Raw genomic sequence first — 23,163 nt, 5'->3', positions numbered from 1 at the left:
ACGGAGAAGGAAGCAACGGGGTACAGTCCCTTCCACTTAGTCTACGGGTCCGAAGCAGTCCTGCCAATTGAAGCAACGGTGCCAACATTCAGAACGGCTACCTTTAACCCGGTTGAAAATGAGGAAGGCCTGAAAGCCTCCCTAGACCTGGTCGAAGAAAGCCGAGATACAGCACGGCTCAACTTGGCAGTATACCAAAACCGGATGAGAAGAACCTACAACCGAAGAGTCCACAAAAGGGACTTAAAAGTAGGAGATCTAGTCCTAAGAAAGTCGGCCGCCACCAACAAAGGAAATATTCATGGCAAATTGACGGCCAACTGGGAGGGTCCCTACAAAGTGGTTGAAGAGATGAGGCCGGGTACATACCGGCTGACAGACATGGAGGGTGTGCCTTTGATGAGCCATTGGAACACCGACAACCTAAGAAAGTCCTTTGTATAGCGGCGGAGGTGTCCAAACCCATTGTGGACACCCCAACGCATGATCATAACAAATGAAGAATCACCCGAGTTTTCCATCAAAGTGCTTGTCCCCTCCATAGTTGCCACCAGGCAGTCACCCCAAAAGAAAGGAACGCTGTCGAGCCGTAACCTCGATTACCTCGGCCAAAGCCGAGAGCGACGGGGACACAACGACCGATACGCTAGAAGAAACGTATACTCAGTACAGTTGAGACGCAAATCTAGCCGCCTCGGCCAACCAAAGGCCCGACAGAGGAAGCGATCAATATGTCTACAGATACGAACGCTGTCGAGCCGTAACCTCGATTACCTCTGCCAAAGCCGAGAGCGACGGGGACACAACGACCGATACGCTAGAAGAAACGTATACTCAGTACAGTTGAGACGCAAATCTAGCCGCCTCGGCCAACCAAAGGCCCGGCAGAGGAAGCGATCAATATGTCTACAGATACGAACGCTGTCGAGCCGTAACCCCGATTGCCCCGGCCAAAGCCGGGAGTGACGGGGACACAACGACCGATACGCTAGAAGAAACGTATACTCAGTGCAGTTGAGACGCAATTCTAGCCGCCTCGGTCAAACGAAGGCCTGGCAGAGGAAGCGATCAATATGTCTACAGATACGAACGTTGTCGCGCCGTAACCTCGATTACCCCGGCCAAAGCCGGGAGCGACGGGGACACAACGGTCGATACGCTAACATGTTCACAACGGCGGTTGGGAAGCGCAAATTGGACGCCTCGGCCAAGACCGAGAGTGAAAGAGGAAGCGACCAACATGCCAACATGTTTAAAAAGACATTAAACACAGTTGAGATATGCATTCTAACTGCCTCGGTCATGCCGAAGCTAAAAACGAAGGCACTCAATTAATAACGCAAGAAGACAAGTGAAGGATTGTGATTAAAGCCCCGGCCAAGCCAAGGGCCAATAAGACAAACTTTATTGAAAATAATTGCAAGGAGAATACAGACGACGGCCGTCCCCATAGGGATAAGCCTAAACACAACCTACCAAGAGTTTTACAAACAAAACAAGGAAAAGAAAAGCAAAAGATTACAAACATATCACTTGAAGCGCCAAAAGATGGCAGGGAGGAAAGGCTCAATAATTGGCCCCCGAACAGCTAAAGCTATCCGAGATGCCGGGTGAGTCTGGTGACGACCGCCCGTCTCCCTATGCTCGTCCGCCTCCATCTCCATCGGAAGCAGCAGCATCATCTTTGGTGGCCGGCTCAGGAGAAGGCTCGTCATTTCCAGCTGCCTTTAGCCTCTCAGCCTCCTCTTTGGCCTCCTTCACCTTCGCATCATAGGCCGCCTTGGCCTCAGCTATCTGAGCCGCCTTCGCCGCCTCCGCCTTCTCTGCGCAGCTGCATTGTTTCCGCAAAGATCGGCCATCTCATCCAGTGCTGGTCAAATTTATCCCACGGGAAGGATCCTTCGGGGAAGAGCTTCTTGATTGCCTCCCTGGTCGCTTCCTCGGCCTGGTCTCGGAATTGGGCGCACATTTTAGGGATAAGCTCAGTTTGAAGCATCTCAATATCCTTCTCCTTTTGAGCAAGGATAGCCCTTGTGCCCCTGTGCGCCTCCGACTGGGCATGGTACAGATCCTTCCACTCTTCCCTCTTGGCAACCACGGCGTCATGAGCGCCCTTATACCTGTCCCGCTCCTCCATCAATCTGGCGGTGGCGGCATCAGCAGCCTCAACTTTGGCCCTCTCGGCCAATAGCAGCTTCTCAGCTTCCTCCTCACGCTTTCGGGAAGCAAGGAGGTCCAGCTTAGCCTTCCCGGCTTCCCCCTTTGCAGCGGAAAGATCAAGCTTAAGTCGCTCGATCAATGGCCCAGTTTGGGCCATGGTCTTTTCTTGCTCCATAATGTGGGGGCCGGCTAGTTGAGTCCACTTCGCCAGCCTCTGGTAGATTCTCGTACCCTCTGCCACAAGCTCGGTGGGGGGAATCTTCTGAAGCGAGGAGTCAGCGGTGGCACTTCTATCACCCGCCTTCTCAGGATGCTTCTCTAATTGCCGCTCAGTGAGAACGGCGACTGCCGACGGCGGATCTACAAAAAATTTACGCAGAGCATCCATGTCAACATGAATTGACACGTCAGAAAGTCTGTCATCGGGAATGTCCAACGAACCAGCTAAGTCTGAACCGCAAGTTAGATCCGTACCAGTCTGGACCCTCTTAAATGGAGGGCCGGCTGAGTCTTTCTTCTCCCCGGCAACGGTGGAAGCAGACGGTGGCTCTTTTCTCTTCTTTGGAGGAGGAGGGCCCTTCGCAACGGTCACCGTCTCCTCAGTGATATCGACGACCTCCACCTGCTCCTTCTGGACCACTGTGGTTGAAGAGGGAGTTGGAACTGACGACGTCGCCGACCTGGACGCTGCCTTTGGTTTTCTCTTCGGCATGCCTCCGAGAACCCGTGCCTGAGCCACCGCCGGATCCAATGCCTTCAGTTGCTGATCCATGAGGTCAGTAGGAGCCGGTCTGCGATCACGAGTCTGGGCCGTAGGGTGCAAATTGACAACGTTATTGTCCTTATCAAGCCCTATTCTCCCAAGGATATCCTCAGACAGATCCGGGCCAAAATGATCTGCAAAGGAAACGAAGCAAGAGTTAATTAGAAGAAACAAATCAAAGTTCAAAAAGACAGATTCACTAAAAGCAGAGATAGGCCTCACACCGACCCCACTCACCCTGTTCCAGGGCCGGTATGAGGCCGACATGGCAGAGCAGCTCATCCTGAAGAATGATCTGCGTCGGGGCATCCATCCCCTCGGCGTCCCGTTCTTCTCAGCCTCAAACAGCGTCATCGCCTGTTTCTCATCCGCACTAAGATAGACATTGGTGGCGTCCATTTTAAGGCGTTTCCGGGAGACCCATTTCTCACGCTCCCCATCGCTCTCACACCGTAAATTGACACGGTGTTGGAAGGGTCGGGGCAGCGGATAATCCGCCGGCACTTTGACATACACCCACCGTCCCTTCCATTCCTTGCAGGAAGAAAGCTTATCAACGGAGACGTAACCAGACTCCGTCTGCACGCTGTACCACCCCACTCGCCCAGCGGCTGACGATTTAAGGTGATGAATCCGACGGAATAAGTTAACCGTAGGGGCCACCCCTTTGAAGAGACAGAGCCACACGAACCCAACTATAGTCCTCATGGCCAACGGATGTAGTTGGGCCACGGCGACGTTCATGGCTTTGATTATGGCCATAACGTATTCGTTCAAAGGAAACCGGAGCCCATACTCCAAGTGTCTGATATATACGCCTATATGGACCTTAGGAGGGCAACAGACCGCCTGACCCTCCTCAGGAATAACAATTTTGTACCCCTCACCGAAGTCAAAGTGGCCCTCGAAAAAAGTTCCCCCGGAACAGCTGACGAACTTGTTAGTCCAAGCACGATCAGGCCCTATCTTACAGGCGTCGCCGTGATCCAAGACATACCGCCTCCCCTCATTAGGACGAGCCCTTTCAGCATCATCGTCGTCGTCATCATCAACATCATCATCATCCTCCCAATCCTCCAAAGCTTTTGGATCGACTTCGGGAGAAGGAGACCTAGGACCCCCGGACCTTAACGGGATGGCGTCCAGTATCTCCTCCTCATCAAGACGCGACGGGGAACCCCCCGGCGCCGGTTTACTAGTTCCGGCATCAGCAGAAGACATGTTTACAACAAAACTTACAAAATAAAAAGTTGAGAAAAATTTGTTCGTTCACCTTGAAGAAAAGCACTAGCCGAAGTAACGACTCTGAAGAAATAAGAGAGAAGCCCTTGAAAGTTTAGAGAGAAGAAATTTTTTGGAGAAAATGAAATTGGTGGTCAATTTCAGGGACTAACTGCCCTATTTATAGGGGAAAGCCCATGAAGAAGGACCAATCAGGGCACAGCCCATGAAACGTCAGCCAATCAGCGAACAAACACGTGTCAGACATGCAACCACGGAATGTCAATCGTTGCAACAGTTAAACGTCAATCAACGCAACAGTGACCAAGCGTCTTCAACACGCCCCTTCGTATCTCCTTGCCTATTCATCTTCCTCAGCAAATTCCTAAGTATCTGTTCTCCGCCGACCACATGACCAACCAAGCTAGGTCGCACCGGCCGGGGGCAATAAAAAACAACCGGCACTCTCAACCCTGGTCTCGGCCAGCGTCACTTTCTTTTTCCACATCGGATGTCCGTTACACATCCATGTGGAGGGGGGATATAGTACGGCCTAAGCAGAACCAAGCCGAGGTAGAAGAAGCCGGGAAAGAAAATTTTTACTTGCGCAGAATATACGCTCAACATACATCGGAGCCCATACCACAGCATAGACTACGCTGGGGGCAAATTGATGGGGCATATTCTGCACCCGCTGACCAAGTCAACATATTGACCAAGGTCAAAGACATCCACAACAATTCGACATATCAGACAGACTAGCCGATGCAGCCCATCGGCCTGTCTCTTGGGTCTCCGCCGGGCAACCAGCCAGCCGGGGCACATATCCGCGTACTCATATCCAAGACCCCTTGGCCGGCCTGCCATAGGTCCATCGGCCGAGGGTAGAACGGTCTTTCCGCCTGTTAGCCACTTGACCACTTGGCCACTACGTGACAAAAGGTGAAAGTCTATAAATACTCCCCAACCCTCATTGAGGAAAGGATCCGAAATCTAACCTAAACACCTCATAATCTGGTAATATCTTCCTTATCTCTCTACAATATACTTAGCCAAGTAACACATAACTTAATCCTCTTAAGTTTACTGACTTGAGCGTCGGAGTGAGTACGCTCGGCCAAAGCCGAGCCCTCAGTTTGTTCATTGTTTCAGGAGAGGTCAAAGGAGGAAGTCAAGCAAAAGACGTCATTCTACAAGTTACGAGTGGTAACAATACTTGCTCTGGAATTACACCCGGAACAAATATATAATCTTTAATCATTATAAATTTTTTTAATTAAATTGTAATCTTTTAATTTAAAAATAAAACAAAACTGGTATAAATCTAAAATTCGTATATGAAAAACCGAAAAATTTGATATTATTAGTTTCGCATAATTTTTTTTTACCAAGTACGAGTATTTAGTTCGTATAAAAAAATTATGAACTTATATTATTAATTTCTTGACAAAAAAAAACTTTAAAATTATTTGAGATAATTTATAAATTGAAATCATTAGTTTTGTGATGAAAAATTTCAATAAAATATACATTTTATGAATTTACTTAATTCTTTTAATTAATTTCCCATTTCAATTTTTTATCCTCATATTAAAATATGAAGAATTAATAATACGTCAATTTTAAATCTTAAATAATACATTATAAAGTAAGTAAAAGATCTATGAATATCACGCATGTATGCGCGGGATCCATAGTAGTTGGTATAATAAGGTCAGAGAGCTTACGCATATACGGAGTATATTATTTATATAGGGAGACTAGCGTGAATCCAAGGGGTTACTTCTCGACTTCTTGTTGGAGAATATTACCGTATATGACAATATTATCATAATCCTAATCAATATCTATCTATCTATTAACAGAGAGTCCAACTTTTATAAACTACTACTTTTTCTGTCTCGGTTATTTATTTATCCTAACAATTTTATCATTCTCATTCAATTTGTTCCACTTTTTTTTATAATTGGTTCCCTCCCCTCTCCTTGATCTCTGTGCCAAAATCAAAGGACAACAATTGACCGGAACGGAGGGAGTATATATTTAAATAAAAATCGAAAAAGTTATTTAATTAAATTAAATAGTAGGAGTATTTGATAATGATAATCCTCTATCTATAAAAGCCAAAGCATTTAGATGCTTTCTATTGGCTCCTTGATTTTAGGATAAATAGGCTGCATGATCATTTCTTCCATTTAATTACTCTCTCTCATCCAATTTCATTTCATTTCTATTTTACAAACTTCATATTTCAAAATATTATATTCATGTTAAGTTTATGATAAAAAAGTTTATTTACATAAAATTTTATGCTAAACAAACAAATAAAAACAAATAAAAATAAAAATCTGTATAGAAATTTATATGTTCAACGACTAAAAATTAATAAATTCAAACTAATAAATTAAAAAATAACAAAACGAATGAATAATAATAAATAAAATATAGACAAGCAAATTCATATTATTATACACCAAATTTAACACGGAGACCCAGATTATAATATCTTTATGAAAAAAACAAAAAAAAAGGACCAATTAAAATTCATTATCGAAAAAAAAAAAATTTATATTTTATCGACTAATCCGTTTTAAGTTTAAAACGGGTCAATATCAACCCCTTGGGTATATAGGATAAATATTTTACTCTTCTCACGCATAATGCTTTTGTTTTGTCTTAGTCATCCGATACATATATACTTGACCCGTCTTAAATAAGAATTTGTTTATTTTTATAATGTCGAGCTAATGCGTTGTTTTACTTACGTCTAAGTTAAGCGTATAAATTCTCTTTACTTTTTTACATCTGTATAACTGTAATACTAAAATCATATTTTTATTAAATATATTCATCTTCTTATTGGTTTTTTCAATTTAATAAAACTAAACCCGTGCATTTTTTGCACGGGCGTAAAACTAGTAGTGTATTAAAAGTATACCATTATCAGGGAGATAAAATTGGTTTGACGTACAACTCTACTAGAATTCTGCATAAAGTTTGTTTGTGGTGTGGAAGACGTCTATATCTGCACAAAAAATATTTTATATTTTAAATATTATTTTCTCATACGATATTTACTTTTATTTTGTCAAAATTATTCGAGTAATTCAACATCGACGATTTTTATAAGATACTAATTCAGTTCAATTTAAATAATCCGCATTTACAGTCCTCCCTCTATCCCGGTCATTTGTTGTCCTTTTCCATTTTGGGGTGTCTAAGTCAATTGTTGTTCTTTCTATTTTAGGATTGCAATTGAAGAACAATTTGATCATTCACACTCAATTTGGTCCACATGTCATTTTATATATTAACCCCTCCTCTTTTCTTAGTCTTTGTGTCAAAATTAAAAGACAACAATTGTTCGGGACAAAGGGAGTAATTAATAAGATGTGCACGACATGTATTCTGTATGGTTTATTGTTCATATAAGAGTTTTTTGTCAAAAAACTACCTTATATTTAGGGGTATTTGTAAAAAAAACTACCTTATATTATTTTTCTTGTTTTAGACTACCTTTGTTTTCTCATTTTTTGGTCAAAAACTACCTACGCTGAAAATATGGCGAGATTTGGTCGATTTAGTGACATTAACCTATCTCACATGACTTTCTTAACATCAAACAACAATGATCAACTGCGTCCAAACCAAAAACTAACTTCAGATAAGCAAAATTAATAAATTTCACATTTCAATAATAACTACAAACATCTACTAAAGTTTAGCGTAAGTACTTTATGACTTCCCAAAATCGGGCCTTAGTAAGATTAAAACATAAAAGAGTCATGTGAGATATGTTAAAGCCGGAAAATAGACCAAATATGTCTAGATTCTTAGCGTAGGTAGTTATTGACCAAAAATAAAGAAAACAAAGGTAGTTGAAAACAAAAAAAATAATATAAGGTAGTATTTTTACAAATACACCTAAATATAAGGTAGTTTTTGACAAAAAACCCTTCATATAAGTAGTGTTGTATTTTTTGTTCATAAGTGTAAAGATTGACCCCGCAAATCGATAAGTTAATACTCCGTATCTTTTACAGACGAGTAGTGAAGGACTTTAACGTTGTGATATCATATCATATACTTCCTCCGTTTTTATATGATGTGCCCATTTTATTAAAATATTACACTCATATATTCAACAAATGGGTAGATCATATAAAAATGGAGGATGTACAACTGAAGAGAAGAATTATCACATTATAGTTTGTTGATGATTCGCAATACAACTCTACAATGAATACGCATTATTTGTCGACAATCTATGGTGCCAATAAAAGATAAATTTTCTATATCAATGTGTAGGACTTAGGGTACAAACTCAAGTCCCGCATCGTTGGTGTTTTAGTGAAAACTCATCTTCATAAGTACCCACTAAATATAATTGATGGGGCATATTCTGCACCGCTGACCCAGTCAACATATTGAGCAAGGTCAAGGGTATCCACAGCAAAGTCAACGACTCAGACAGTCTAGCCGACGGAGCCCATCGGCCTGTCACTTGGGTCTCGGCCTGACAACTAGCCAGCCGGGGCACATACCCGCGTACTCATATCCAAGACCCTCGGCGAGCCTGCCACAGGTCCATCGGCCGAGGGTACAACGGTCTTTCCACCTGATAGCCACATGGCCACTTGGCCACTACGTGACAAAAGGTGAATGCCTATAAATACTCCTCAACCTTCATTGAGGAAAGGATCCACAAATTGACCTAATAACCACTATTCATCTGGTAATATCTTCCTTATCTCTCTACAATACACTCTTAGCCAAGTTACAACAACTTCTCTCTAAGTTTACTGACTTGAGCGTCGGAGTGAGTACGCTCGGCCAAAGCCGAGCCCTCAGTTTGTTCATCGTTTCAGGAGACCACAAGGAGGATTCAAGCAAAGACATCATTCTACGGGCTACGAGTGGTAACAAATATCTGCTCTGGAATTACACCCGGAACAATTGGCGCCGTCTGTGGGGAGCTGACACTAGAAGCTAGTCACATTCATTCCCAAACAACAAAAACAAAAACACAAAAACCCACCCAAGAAGCCACGAAGATGTCAAAACAACAAGAGGTATTCGAGAATGACGAAACCACATTCCACCAAGATGATACCTTTCACAATTCTGGAGTCGTGCAGCCCTCCACCGGCGGAGTAATCCAACCGGAATTCGGAATGCCGATAATACCGGACACACCGCCGCCCATCAACCAGGTCACCATCATGGGACAGGTGGTTGACGTGGCAAAATTAAAGACACTCCTGGACCTAATTGGGAGTACACCAGCTCACACAGGCACGCCGACACGAGCGGTGGAAGCCGTCCAGGAGACCAGGACCCAGAACGTGACTCCCAGAAACTAGAACGGAGCACTGGAGGAGGCAGACCCTATCAAGACGCCGGAGGAGCCCAAAGTGGTCGTGGTAAACCTAAGTCCTTCTCGCACTCAGGAGAGGACATCGCCGCCGCAACACCGACGAGGCACACCCCGGGGAACTAGGGCTTGACTCGGAGAGTCGGAGAAGAAGCCCAAGCCGGAGAAGGAGCCCTTCCCGCTACGAGGAGAGAAGCCGGACTAGGAATGCGAGGAGTCGGTCGCCACGTATCATCCGACACGTGGTCAAGCAGCCCCTCAGTGATTATGTCCTTGACATCGCCGTGCCGCCTAAGCTGAAGTTGCCGGCGTTCACGTACAAAGGAGACAGTGACCCAACCGACCACGTCGAGGCCTTTGAGTCTTACATGTCGGTATGGGAGCAGCCCGATGAGGTCTGGTGCCGGGTTTTCCCGACGACTCTGCATGGGATGGCTCAGAGTTGGTACAAGGGGCTTCCCGACGGTTCGGTATACTGCTTTGCCGACCTAAAGGACGCCTTCTTGGCCCAGTACTCTTGCAATAAGAGGAAGGCCGTGGAGACATCGGACCTCCTAACTATCAAACAGGAAGAGGGCGAGTCTCTACGAAGCTATGTGAAAAGGTTCGACGGCAGGGTACAGCAGATTCGGGAGATCAACCCCGAATTGGCGGCTTTCGCACTGATGAAGGGCCTCCCGAAGGGAAGCTTAAAAGACGAGCTCATCAAGCACGGGGGCCTAGGCCTAGACGCCGCGAGGAAGTTGGCCGACCAGGCCATCAAGGTAGAAGATTACCACACGACCTGGGTAGGCCCCAGCGAGGCCGAGCCCTCAGAGAAGAAAAGTCGCCGGGATGACAGCCCGGATGAGAGACGCCGTGACAATAACAGGTCACGGTCTGATGAGAAACGCCGTGACAATAACAGGTCACGGTCAGATAGATCTGCCAAGAAGCAGGATTCGACGGGCGCCGGGGGGAGCTCGGGAATGTTTTACCAAAGGCATTACCATGACAAAACCCCTCTGGTCGCATCGGCCGCCCAGGTCTTCGCCCGAGCGGCGAGGGCCGAGGAAGTGGGAACGGCCTCCCAAGCCAAAAGGAGACGGTGACTCGAGCCGATGTGCGAGTACCACGGTAGCACCGCCACCTCACATGACAACCGTCGGCATCTGAAGAATGCTATCGAAGAGCTAATCCGGAAGGGAAGCCTCGACAAGTATGTGGCCAAAGGCCAGAAGACCGACGCCAGCGGCTCTGATAAGAAATCCGTTTTTCAACGGATGGGAGTGATCAATGTGGTCATCGGGGGAAACGAGAACGGCGGGTCGGCTCATGGGCATAAGCGGCACCTAAACGAGCTGTATCAGGCCATCAACTTTGTGCCCAACACGGCAACCGCCCCCGACATTCCCGATATGACTATCGGGAGGAGGGACTACGAGGGAGTCATCGCCCCTCACAGCGACCCACTCGTCGTCAACTTGGACATATCCAACCACCTGGTGAAGAGGTGCCTGATTGACACAGGCGCCTACACAAACATCATGTTCAGGGAGTGCTTCCTTAGCCTCGGCCTAAGAGTGAAGGACTTGAGCCCCTGTACCAATCCACTGTACAGCTTCTCCGGGGCTGGCCTGGTACCCCTGGGTTCAATCAGATTACCGGTAATGTTCGGTGAGGGGATTGCGGCTAAGAATATCTTAGCCGAGTTCGTAGTCATTGACGGCTCGTCCGCCTACAACGTTCTCATAGGCCGAGTCACTCTAAGTGATGCCGACGCAGTAATGTCCATCCGGGCCCTCACACTGGTGTACGTCTCGGACCGGGGGGAAGCGCATAAGCTCGTCTCCAAGGACGAGAAGGACGAGATAGTCAACGTCCAGATATCTGCCAGAGGATGCAACATGCAATCCCTCAAAGTGGCAAAGCAATCGGAGAGAGGGAAGAGCTCGTCTTCGAAACGGGAGGGCGACCTCATGGATGCGACCGACGGCTGACAGGGGAGGAGTGGCTCTAGGGAGGCATTAGGAAGCTGGTAGACCTTGTATAGCGGCGGAGGTGTCCAAATCAGTTGTGGGCACCCCGACGCATGTTTATATTTAATGTAAAGTCGGCCAAGTCTTCCATAAAGATGTCCATTTTCCCCATAAGTCACTAGCATGAAGGAAGAAACCGACGCCGTCTCATACTGTCGATTGGACAAGAGCGGCAGTCGTTGTGAAGAAACCGACGCCGTCTCATACTGTCGATTGGACAAGAGCGGCAGCCGTTAGAAGAAACCGACGCCGTCTCATACCGTCGATTGACAAGAGCGGCGATCGTTGAAGAAACCGACGCCGTCTCATACTGTCGATTGGACAAGAGCGGCGTCGTTAGAAGAAACCGACGCCGTCTCATACTGTCGATTGGACAAGAGCGGCGATCGTTAGAAGACGCCGACGCCGTCTCATACTTGTCGATTGGACAAGAGCGGCGATCGTTAGAAGACGCCGACGCCGTCTCATACTGTCGATTGGACAAGAGCGGCAGTCGTTGTGAAGAAACCGACGCCGTCTCATACTGTCGATTGGACAAGAGCGGCAGTCGTTGTGAAGAAACCGACGCCGTCTCATACTGTCGATTGGACAAGAGCGGCAGTCGTTGTGAAGAAACCGACGCCGTCTCATACTGTCGATTGGACAAGAGCGGCAGTCGTTGTGAAGACGCCGACGCCGTCTCATACTGTCGATTGGACAAGAGCGGCAGTCGTTGTGAAGACGCCGACGCCGTCTCATACTGTCGATTGGACAAGAGCGGCAGTCGTTGTGAAGAAGCCGACGCCGTCTCATACTGTCGATTGGACAAGAGCGGCAGTCGTTGTGAAGACACCGACGCCGTCTCATACTGTCGATTGGACAAGAGCGGCAGTCGTTGTGAAGAAACCGACGCCGTCTCATACTGTCGATTGACAAGAGCGGCGATCGTTGTGAAGAAGCCGACGCCGTCTCATACTGTCGATTGGACAAGAGCGGCGCATGTTGTGAAGACGCCGACGCCGTCTCATACTTGTCGATTGGACAAGAGCGGCGATCGTTGTGAAGAAATGTAGCGCTGTGGCAGATCACCCCAAATAGTAGACGCTTGGCATCACTTAAAGTGGTAGACGCCACGAACACGCTATCCGGACGCTACTCACACTGTCATAGACAAGAGCGGTGGTCCCCATGAAGAAATGTAGCGCCGTGGGCGATCACCCCAAATAGTAGACGCTTGGCATCACTTAAAGTGGTAGACGCCGCGTAACACGCTATCCGGACGCCGACTCATACTGTCGTATCGACAAGAGCGGCGGTCCCCATCAGAAAGAAGATGCCGCGACAGTCGCGGCTAGCATGATTGATAAACAAATCAAAATGCCTTAAAAACTTTAACAGTTGAGATGCACACTCTAAACTGCCTCGGCCAAGCCAAGGCGGAAATAAAAGAGACTCAATTAAAAACGTGAGGGGACAACTCGGACAAACAAAAAGGAGGTAAAAACCTCGGCCATGCCGAAGGCAAAAGAAACGAACTCTTATTAATAATAACGGTTTACGAGCAAAAAGAATTCGACGACGGTCGTCCCCATTGGGATAGGCCAAAACACAACCTACCAAAGTTGTACAAAATACAAGGAAAGAAAAGCAAAAATTACAAACGTCATTTGAAGCACCAAAAGATGGCAGGAGGAAGGCCTAAGTAATTGGCTCCCGAGCAGTGAAAGCAGATCTCACAAACTTGTTCTCATCAAGCAAAGACATGGTAGTGTATGAGGAGTCAAGCATCTGTTGTAAACTTGTTCTCATCAAGCAGCCATGGTATTAGTGAGGAGCCAAGCTATCGAGACGCCGGTGAGCTCGTGACGACCGCCCGCCTCCCTATGTCCCATTTGCTCACCATCGGCAGCGGTAGCCGCATCTTCTTCAACAGAGCAACCCGGCGACTTTTTCCGCGCCTCCGCTTTGGCCTCGGCATCATCACCGCCCTCATTCTCTCGGCTTCCTCTTTGGCCGCTTTAGCCTTCTCAGCAAGAGCTGCTTTCTCCGCGGCCGCCTCCTTCTCCAGCTTTGCCCTCGCCGCCTCCTTGGCCTTCTCCACAACGGCCTTCTCCTTAGCCTCGAGCTTATCCTCAAGCAGCTCGTCATATTTGCCCCACGGGAAGGAACCATCAAGAGGAAAAGCTCCCGATTGTTTCCCTAGCGACTCCTTCGCCAAGTCCCTAATTCGGCGCACGGTTGGGAGCATGACGGTTTGGAGCATCTCAATGTCCTCCTCCTTTTGCTTGATAATGGCCTCTTTGCTCCGGACCACCTCCGCCTGGGCCTTAAACAAGCCCCTGAACTCGTTCTTCTGCTGGAGATAGAGGTCGGCCTGCCCCTGAACAAGGTTGCACTTCACCAGCAACTTCGCAGCTTCGGCTGCCGCAGCCTCGGCCTTGGCTCTCTCAGCAAGGACCTCCTTTTCAGCGTCCTCCCTGAGTTTTATCTCAGCCAAGAGCGCCTTCTCAGCATCTCCCCTAAGCTTCCGCTCATTAAGGAGATCCAGCCTCGCCGACACAGCCACCTGCTTAGTGACATCACGCTCATGAACAACGCGAGCCACGGTCTTCTCCTGCTCCTTAAGACGAGCACCGGTAGCCACGTTCCACCTTGCCAACTCCCTAATTAGCTTCGTGCCTTCCTCTATAAGCTGGGAGACGGAAGCCTTCTGGGATGAAGGGACGGTAGTAACAATTCGACCACCAGCCTGCGGCTGGGAGGAGGAAGCCTTCTGGGATGAAGGGTTGACGGTGACGCTTTGATCACCAACCTACGCAGAGGACCCCTCCCCCTGCTGCCCAACGACGGCAGAACCCGACTGCGGTTGGTCTGCAAAAATTTAATAAAGACATCAGTATCAACGTGTATCGACATATCAGAAAGCCTGGCTAGATTTTAAGTCACGGGATAAATAGGTACCATGCTTGGCCTTCTTGGCCGGAGGAGGCACCTCCTCGCCGGCGGTAGAGGCTGTCTTCTTCCTCTTACGGATGAGGGGAGATCCCTCCGCATCAGAGTCCCCCTCATCAGGAATATCAACAATCTCCACCTCCTTAGGGGAGGGGATAGGAGGTTGAACCGGGGTCGATGCCGTCTTCCGCGTCCGACGCACTACACCGCTAACGACCCTCGCTTGAGCCTCCTCCACGCTCAAGCCTTTCACCCTTTGTTCCAAAAGATCACTCGGCGACTTCCTGCGGTCGTGGGCTAGAGCCTTGGGATGTAAGTTAGCAACGGTTCCATCTTTGTGCAGTCCCATTCTCCGGAGAAGATCCTCAGACAAGTCCTTTCCAAAGTGATCTGCGAAAGAAACAAAGCAAGAGTTAAGGTAGGGGAAATAAATCGAAGCTCGAGGAACAAGAGCGTTAAGAACGGCGATGGGCCTCACACCGACCCCACTCACCCTGTGCTAGGGCCGGTATGAGGCCGACATGGCAGAGCGGCTCATCCTGGAGGATGATCTGCGTCGGGGGAATCCATCTTTTCGGCACCCCACTTTTGTCCACCTCAAAGAGCCTCAGTGCCAGCCTCTCATCCTCCTTGAGATAGACGCTGCTGGCATCCATTTTGAGCTTCTTCCGGGAGACCCATCTATCGTGCTCCGCCTGAGTCTCACACCGCAAGTTGACTCGGTGCTGGAAGGAGCACGGAAGCGGATAGTCATCCGGCACCTTAACGTACACCCACCGGCCTTGCCAGTCCTTGCAAGAAGGAGGTTTGTCGACAGAGACATAACCCGACTCCTTTTGCACACTGTACCATCCGACGCGACTAGAGAATGGTTTGAGACAGTGAAGCCGGCGGAATAAATTCACCGTTGGGGCCTCTCCCTTGAAGAGACAGAGCCAGACAAAGCCAATTATGGTCCTCATAGCCAACGGGTGTAGTTGTGCAACGGCAACGTTCATGGCTCTAATAATGGCCATAACGTACCCATTCAGCGGAAACCGGAGCCCATACTCCAAATGCCGCATATATACGCCAGTGTGGCCCGGTGGGGGGCAACAGACGGCCTGACCCTCCTCAGGGATAACAATTTTGTATCCCCTACCAAAGAAAAAGTGGCCCTCGAAAAATTTGTCGCCTGAACAACTAGCGAGCTTATGAGTCCAAGCACGGTCAAGACGGACCTTACAAGCATCGCCGTGATCCAGGACGTACTGCCTCCCTTCATTAGGACGAGGCCTTTCCACTTCATCACCAAAATCATCACCAAAATCACCATAGGAATCAGAGTCCTCCCATTCCTCAAGAATTTGAGGATCAATTTCAGGAGAAGGAGACCTAGGGCCCCCCGACGCGGGTTTACTAGGTCCAGCATCAACAGAAGACATGTTCGCAATAATTACTGACAAAAGAAAAGAAAATTTGTTTGATTACCTTGAAGAAATACACTCGCCGGATCAAAAACTCTGAAGATTAGAGGAAATGGAAACCCTTGAAAGTTTAGAGAGATGAAGATCTTGGAGAAAATTTTTTAGAAAATTTGAAGAAATGAAAGTAATGGCCAAAATCACGGAAGAACTGCCCTATTTATAGGGAGAAGCCCATGAAGAAGGGCCAATCAGGGCACAGCCCATGAAGAGTCAACCAATCAATCGACACGGACGCGCGTCGGACATGCAACCACGGAATGTCAATCGTTGCAACGATTAAATGTCAATCAATGCTACGATTTACCAAGCGTATTCAACACGCCCATTCACATCTCTTCGCCTATCCATCTCCCTCAAGAAATTCCTAGGTACTGCTTTATCCGCCGCCACATGATCAACCAAGCCAGGGAAGCACGGGCGGGGCAACCAAAAATAACCTAAGACTCCCGATACCCGGTCACGGCCAAATCACATTCTTTCCCACATCGGATACCCTTTACGCATCCATGTGGAGGGGGGATATGGCACGGCCTAACAAGAACCACGCCGATGCATCGAAGAAGCCGATACTGTAAATTTTGCAAAAATACTTACGCAGAATATACGCTCAACATACATCGGAGCCCATACCACGGCAAGATGATAGACTACGCTGGGGCAAATTGATGGGGCATATTCTCGACCGCGACCCAGTCAACATATTGAGCAAGGTCAAGGGTATCCACAAAGAAAGTCAACGACTCGATAGCCTAGCCGACGAGCCCATCGGCTGTCACTGGGTCTCGGCCGACAACTAGCCACCGGGCACATACCCGCGTACTCATATCCAAGACCCTCGGCGAGCCTCGCCACAGTCCATCGGCCGAGGGTACAAATGATCTTTCCACCTGATAGCCACATGGCCACTTGGCCACTACGTGACAAAAGGTGAATGCCTATAAATACTCCTCAACCTTCATTGAGGAAAGGATCCACAAATTGACCTAATAACCACTATTCATCTGGTAATATCTTCCTTATCTCTCTACAATACACTCTTAGCCAAGTTACAACAACTTCTCTCTAAGTTTACTGACTTGAGCGTCGGAGTGAGTACGCTCGGCCAAAGCCGAGCCCTCAGTTTGTTCATCGTTTCAGGAGACCACAAGGAGGATTCAAGCAAAGACATCATTCTACGGGCTACGAGTGGTAACAAATATCTGCTCTGGAATTACACCCGGAACAATAATAGTACGAGGCTTTTGGGATGAAGTCCAATAACAAACCGTATGTGGGCTTGGCCCAAAGGGACAACATCGTACTATTATGGACTTGGGCTAGACACGAGGATGCACCAGGAGGCCCAAGACTTGAAATTGTACACCATAAGGCATGGAACTCCTAGCTCAGGAAAAGGCGTCATAGGTCTTGTGGGGAAAAGACCATTTGTGTACTAGAACTATTGATTAGGTGGACCCTTATCAGGTTGGGCGGATCCGGTCCAGGGTATATTGGATGCAGAACATGTTATGGGCGGAGGTCCAGGGTATATTGGATGCAGAACATGTTATGGGCGGATCCGGTCCAGGGTATATTGGATGCAGAACATGTTATGTAGAGGATGTTCGATATGCATGTGTAGCAAATTCCCAAATAGGGCACATGGACATGTATGTGGGGGCACTCACTTGACCAGACTGGTCCTTGATTTGAGGGGAGGATTGTCAGGGTGGTAACCCATGTCCCACATTAGTAGTGTAAAGTGAAAACTCATCTTTATAAGTACCCACTAAATATAATACTGTAGTACGAGTCCTTTTCGAAAGGAGAACTAGTAAGCCCAAAGTTGACAAGGACAGTTGACACCTGTGCAACAGAAGCCCAACACGAGATATTCACGCTTCTTCATAACACAATGAATCAAATGTAGGATCCTCTTAAAACTTAAAATAATGTATAATCTCACATGTAAATCGGGTGTCTACCGTCAATAAAATGATGTATAATCTCTAAAGAGATATTCGGCTGGGTAAGGAGATGGAACATCTTACCTCATAGTTAAGGATACCAAACCCATTTAGTTAAAGAGAGAGCCCACTTGGACCCAACACCTATTTCCAAAGGGTAAAAACCCTAGTTTAATACGTACGGTGAGTGACATGTCCGTATCAAGAGCAACATAGGACATAGAGGAGTATATATTTACTACCATGATGCCACAAATTAAGGAACAGCCGCATATTTACCAACATTTCTCAAAAACACACAACAATGGCAGGTACAAGCAGTAAGAAGGAGAAAAGAAAAGAAAGAAAAGCACAAAAACAAGCTGCAAAATCAGAGACTTCAGCTGAAGAGTTCTCAGAATTAACATCAGCAAATTCAGCTGAAGAGTTCTATTCAAACATGAATGATACAGTGAATGAAATTCCTATTTTTGGAAAAGCCATGGATGGTATTCAAAGGAACCTCATTCAATTCGGCACGGTTCCGGCTTGGACTCGTCGCTTTGCTTCCCTTCCTTTGTTGCGTGGCAAGACTTTAGCTTGGGTTCAGGTAGAATCGCCGGTTTAATTGTGTTGTTTACCAGTAATTTTATTGTATTAGACCGTCTTACTTACAATGTGATGACTAACAATGAGTCTAAGACGGTTTTTTATATAGTTTGTGATTGGTGTATTTATGAGTGTCACAAGAACTGGACTTTTATTATAAGCATACCGGCTCAATTATTTGAAACGGAGGGAATAGTAAAAAGTTTGCGACTTTGGAAAGTTGTGATCTTTATTATGGAGTACATGCAATTGAGTTTCTCTCCATTTATTCCTCTCTCCATTTCCTTCCATTTCCTATTAATGGTCTAGATTCCGTCTCAAAACGATCTAACGGTCAGTTGAAGAAAAAGGTTGAAAGTGGATAATAATTAAATATTGTTCTATTAGAGGAAATGGAAGAAAATGGAGAGAATAGGAAATGGAGAGGATCCCCTCTCGAGTACATGTCCTAAATGATACAGAGTAATTTTATCGAGTAATTTATGTACAACCCATTTAATCGAATCAAACTCCGTTAAATTTAAAACATGGACTTTGACGCTTTGTGACTTGGAAAAAACAAGTGTTTCGTTAAAGGAATGTGATTTTTTAAACATTTTTGATTGTGAAATGTTCATTTTTGAACGAATTCCTATAAAAGATTGATTCTTTATTAACAATCATGGGTTAAAATAGGCGTTTTGCATGTGGGTTATTATTAAAAGGAGTTTAGATTGTAGATCTGGGTTTTGAAACATGAATTTTAGTAAAAAAAGAGGGGTTTTTAAAACACGGTTTTGTGAGTCGGTTTTACTTGAGTTTGTGTGAAGCGGTTTTTTAACCCTTTTATGGTTATGAATTTTTCGTTTATATATCCGTTTGACACAATTAATTTGTAAGACGGCCTTACAAAAGATCAATTGTCTACTTTATTATTGTAATCTGAGTTATAAATAACTCTGTTAGTTCATACTTTCTGTAATTTATTGGGTTTTCAACATGATTGTGCTAAAAAGGCTCTTCTTTTCCAGAAAAAAATGTGTTTTCTTTATTTTTTTAATGATGATCAGGGTTTATATTTTGGGGATTTTGTTATTTTGTTAATGTCTGTTTAAAAACATGGGTTTTTGTGAATCTTGATTGTAAAAGGAGTTTCCAGAAAAAAGGTAGCGTCTTTATTTAAATAATAGTTCTGAATTTTCCAATGTTGGTTTGTGGAAGATTAAGCTTCCAAAAACAAATGATTGGGACGGAGGAAGTACACGATTTTGTAATACAGTAAAAGCCATGATCCAAATATGAGTAGTAAACTATGTGGATGACTAAGCTATGAATGTAGTTCATAGTTCATCCTCAAAAAAGTTTTCTCCTTTCTTACTGTGATGAATGTAGTTCAATTGTTGAGTTTATCGCCATAGGTGATACCGTAAATGTGCATGATTTTGTTAATTTCAGTTATCTCTGGATCTCTAATAGAAACTCTTAGAAGGTTACTGTTTGCCTGTTTATCGGTTTTGGGGTTGTGCAGACTGCAGAGTATAACTTGATCTTTCTTACAACATATAATGACCCGAGTTTGCTAGTTTTTGCGACCCACAGAATTGCAGAATGCTGTATTCCCTATTTATGAGGGAAAGCAGGAACGTGGTGGTTGAATTTCTGTCCAAATTTTTCTTTTATGTATTTTAACCAAAGGTTAACAAATGAGTGGGACGGAGGGAGTATTTGCATATGCAGATTTTGAGCAGTCTTTCATGCTGATAATTCTTTGCCGCAATAGTAATTCTGTTATAAACTGTTTCACAAGTTTCTGGTTACATATTGACCTGCATTTTGTGCAATTGATAGCTCCTACTGGTTGATGAACAAAAGACGGCGCAACTGAAGCTGTATGCAGTTGGATCAAGAATGGCTCTTACTGATGATGACTCAGATGTTGTTGAACGCTCAAGGAAGATGTTCAAAGGTTCGCAGTGTACTTTACTTTCTGTATTTTTGTTGTTGATTATTTACCCATGTGGTTATAGTTACATTTACAAAACCTTTGATTGTAGATGCTGCTCCATCCTTCATGAATGACTTTGGTCTCTGGATCTTCTCTCGCTCACTGGTTAGTCTTTTTTAAGTATGCAATGCTAGCACTATATATACAAGGTCATGTTTGTTATGAGTGCTATTTTTAAAGTTCTGTGCAGGTGTTGTGAAACGGGTCTTGTATAGTTCATTCTTGTAATTGTATGAGAATGCTATCGATCATTGAACTAAATCAATCCTTATCGATAGACTGAATTGAGGTGATTTGAACAAATAAATATACATTGCTATTTTTCTATTGCATCCTGGCTGTTTGATTATTCTCCATGTCTGTTGGTTTCATTCCGAATGGACTGGTTATCTCTAACAGGACAACTAATTTGACTACGTATCTAGTTCACTTTTGCTGTTTGATTGTTCTCTAGGGAGTAATAACTCGTGGTCCTGTAGATCGATTAGCCGAAAAAACATTTGAACAGTGCTAAGATTTTTAAGTTATCGTAGCTCATAATTTGAAGTTTGTTTAAAAAAAGGCGAAATTTTTTGAAGTTCTTTTATCCAGTTTCTAGTAAGTCTGATTTGTGCAGGTGTTGTGAAACACTTCTTGTATATTTCATTCTTTTGATTGTATGAGAGTTTTATCGATCAGTGACGATGACCTGCAGTAATAAATGTGCAAAGAATAAATATTATTCTCCACGAGAACAAGACCGTTGGTTTCATTACGAATGCATAGCTATCTGTAACACGACAACTTCTTTTTCTTTTTTTGAAAGGTGCGCAAGGGGTATAATGGCTTGATTGATGCTGCTGCTGTTGGATTTTCACCGTATGATCCTCTGGACAGCCTTGATCACTTCCCTTTGGACTCGTCAGCTGGAATTCGCTGTGCTGAGGTACTGTTGAAGTTTTGGTTTTTTTTTTTCCTATGAGATATATTGTGTTGTTCTTATTCTGTTTTTACTGATAAAAAATTAACGAGTGTTGTGCTTATTACCTTCGAATGATAAAAAATGATGTTCGTCATTCTTGCAATGAGTGAAATGGAGAGAGCAAGTTTTTCGGCTTATCTTATTCCTTCTGTTAGCCAGTCTCCGATTTGCCATTTTATGTTAAGGGCAGGAGCAGGAGGACCTTAGGCTAGCCTTATGGGGGGTTCTCCTCTCAAACGATCATTGAGAAATAAACGCATCTGAAAATTATAAATAGCGATTTTATGTTCTCTAGTTTTGAAGTTTGAACCAAAGTTATGAGTATCTCCACTGCACGTCTTTACCAGGTTTTAGCTAGCCGACATCTACACCTAAGCTAGTTTGCTAGTAGTGATCTTATACTGCATAAATGATCTCTGGTTGCCGCTTCATGTGAGTAGCAACATGTTGTATCTTAAACAATTACACGTATTCACTAATTTTCCTTATTTGCATCCTCCTATGTACAGATCTTCATGCTGTTTGCTATCGAGGGTGATGTCCCAGGCGACCTGTGCAGCCGTGAGACAATCTTGGAATTTCTGAATTTTCTCAACTCTGAGGAAGGCATTCGCAAGATACAGGTAGTATTCCTCATTTCTTTCCTGTACATTGTTTAATCAATCTCTACCCAATTGCAGCCAAATAATGACTGGTGTTCTTTTATTGCAGGCATTCACTGTGACGGCTGGAAGCGTAGTAGCAACCAGGGAGAAACTGCAGGAAGTCAGGGGAAGCCATCTAACTGCATGAGATTGGGCTTGTGAAAGAACTGTCTTAAAACTTCTGAAAAAACTTGTTTGATGCAATCTGAATTTCTGTTAAACATGGTATCGTAAGGTTTAAGGTTTAGAATTGGGTTCAGTAGCTTTTGACTTGTGTTTCTGATATGAAGTGATATGATGCTATGTTGTTATGTACGTGTGCCTCACTGTTAGATGCGACTAATTTCTGTAAGATTTTCGGGTTTTTTCGTTTTAAATTTATCCTCAACAGTAAAAAATAAACTAAATTATCATCTGAAACACAAATATTATCTTCCATGCCTACATTAATAAAGACCGGAAAAGCGAACAACAGTAACAATTATTGGTAGCTAATACAATTTTGCAAACCTAAGCAAAGCAAATACCTATAGAATCATGAATCCATGTGCCAGCCTTTGGTGCTGTATTTGCAAGGGAATGGACCGTCCTTGGTAGATCCCTTCCATGTGTTATTACTTGACGAAAGTGTAACATTGACGCCTTTGCAAACCATCATCATGTCGCAGCTGACTCCAATACCATATCGATGATCTACTTCCCTATAGTCGCCGTGAACAATAACCGTGAATTCCAAGACTCCTTCACTAGGCAATTTCTTATCGGCCATATCCATTTGTAAAGGTATGGTTTTTTCGAATAGGGGATCTTGGTAGAAAGGCGCAATGGTTGTGTTAGAGACTAACTGATCTTCATATTCAACAGTCACATTAAGCGTTCTAAAGTATTCGGCGTGCACCTGGGTTGTCACGGTAAGGTTTAACCTGAGTTGTCCTTCGTTGGGTTGATTGCTTGTGATATTGTTAACCTCGAGAAAATCGAGGTCAAATGTGTAGGAAACATAAGGATTATCGTTCGCGTCGTCAGTAAGGTATTTGAACAAAAAACCAACACCAACAATACAACCAATTGCTAATAGTAGTAGGTAGCATTTAGGTTCCTTATAAA

At 45.1% G+C, this 23,163-nt stretch overlaps 2 protein-coding genes across 2 annotated transcripts in view; one reads left to right on the top strand and one right to left on the bottom strand.

Moving 5' to 3' along the window:
• Positions 1-23,163, bottom strand: part of LOC141656940 (uncharacterized) — a 362,888-nt gene that overhangs the window by 203,062 nt on the left and 136,663 nt on the right. The window contains exons 2-3 of the mRNA XM_074464032.1: positions 817-2,782; positions 102-646 (exon numbers count right to left, since the gene is read on the bottom strand). Coding sequence (XP_074320133.1) covers positions 1,787-2,782 — 996 coding nt within the window. The 3' untranslated portion in view covers positions 102-646; positions 817-1,786. The remainder of the gene's footprint in view (positions 1-101; positions 647-816; positions 2,783-23,163) is intronic.
• LOC141656945 (uncharacterized) lies at positions 18,056-22,364 on the top strand. Its single transcript, XM_074464038.1, has 6 exons — positions 18,056-18,468; positions 20,295-20,412; positions 20,501-20,556; positions 21,257-21,376; positions 21,922-22,035; positions 22,124-22,364. The coding sequence occupies exons 1-6, from the start codon at positions 18,184-18,186 to the stop codon at positions 22,202-22,204; spliced, it is 774 nt and encodes a 257-aa protein (XP_074320139.1). The 5' UTR covers positions 18,056-18,183; the 3' UTR covers positions 22,205-22,364.

The sequence above is a fragment of the Silene latifolia genome, chromosome 5 (genome assembly GCF_048544455.1).
Source record: "Silene latifolia isolate original U9 population chromosome 5, ASM4854445v1, whole genome shotgun sequence".
Classification (NCBI taxonomy): Eukaryota; Viridiplantae; Streptophyta; class Magnoliopsida; order Caryophyllales; family Caryophyllaceae; genus Silene; species Silene latifolia.
Note: the sequence above shows the minus strand (reverse complement) of the source record. Positions and strands in the feature narration are given on the sequence as shown.

Coding starts and splice junctions, on each gene's coding strand:
- LOC141656945 (XM_074464038.1), top strand. CDS start 18,184: ATGGCAGGTACAAGCAGTAAGAAGGAGAAAAGAAAAGAAAGAAAAGCA. Junction 18,469..20,294: donor AGACTTTAGCTTGGGTTCAG/GTAGAATCGCCG, acceptor TGCAATTGATAG/CTCCTACTGGTTGATGAACA. Junction 20,413..20,500: donor CTCAAGGAAGATGTTCAAAG/GTTCGCAGTGTA, acceptor CTTTGATTGTAG/ATGCTGCTCCATCCTTCATG.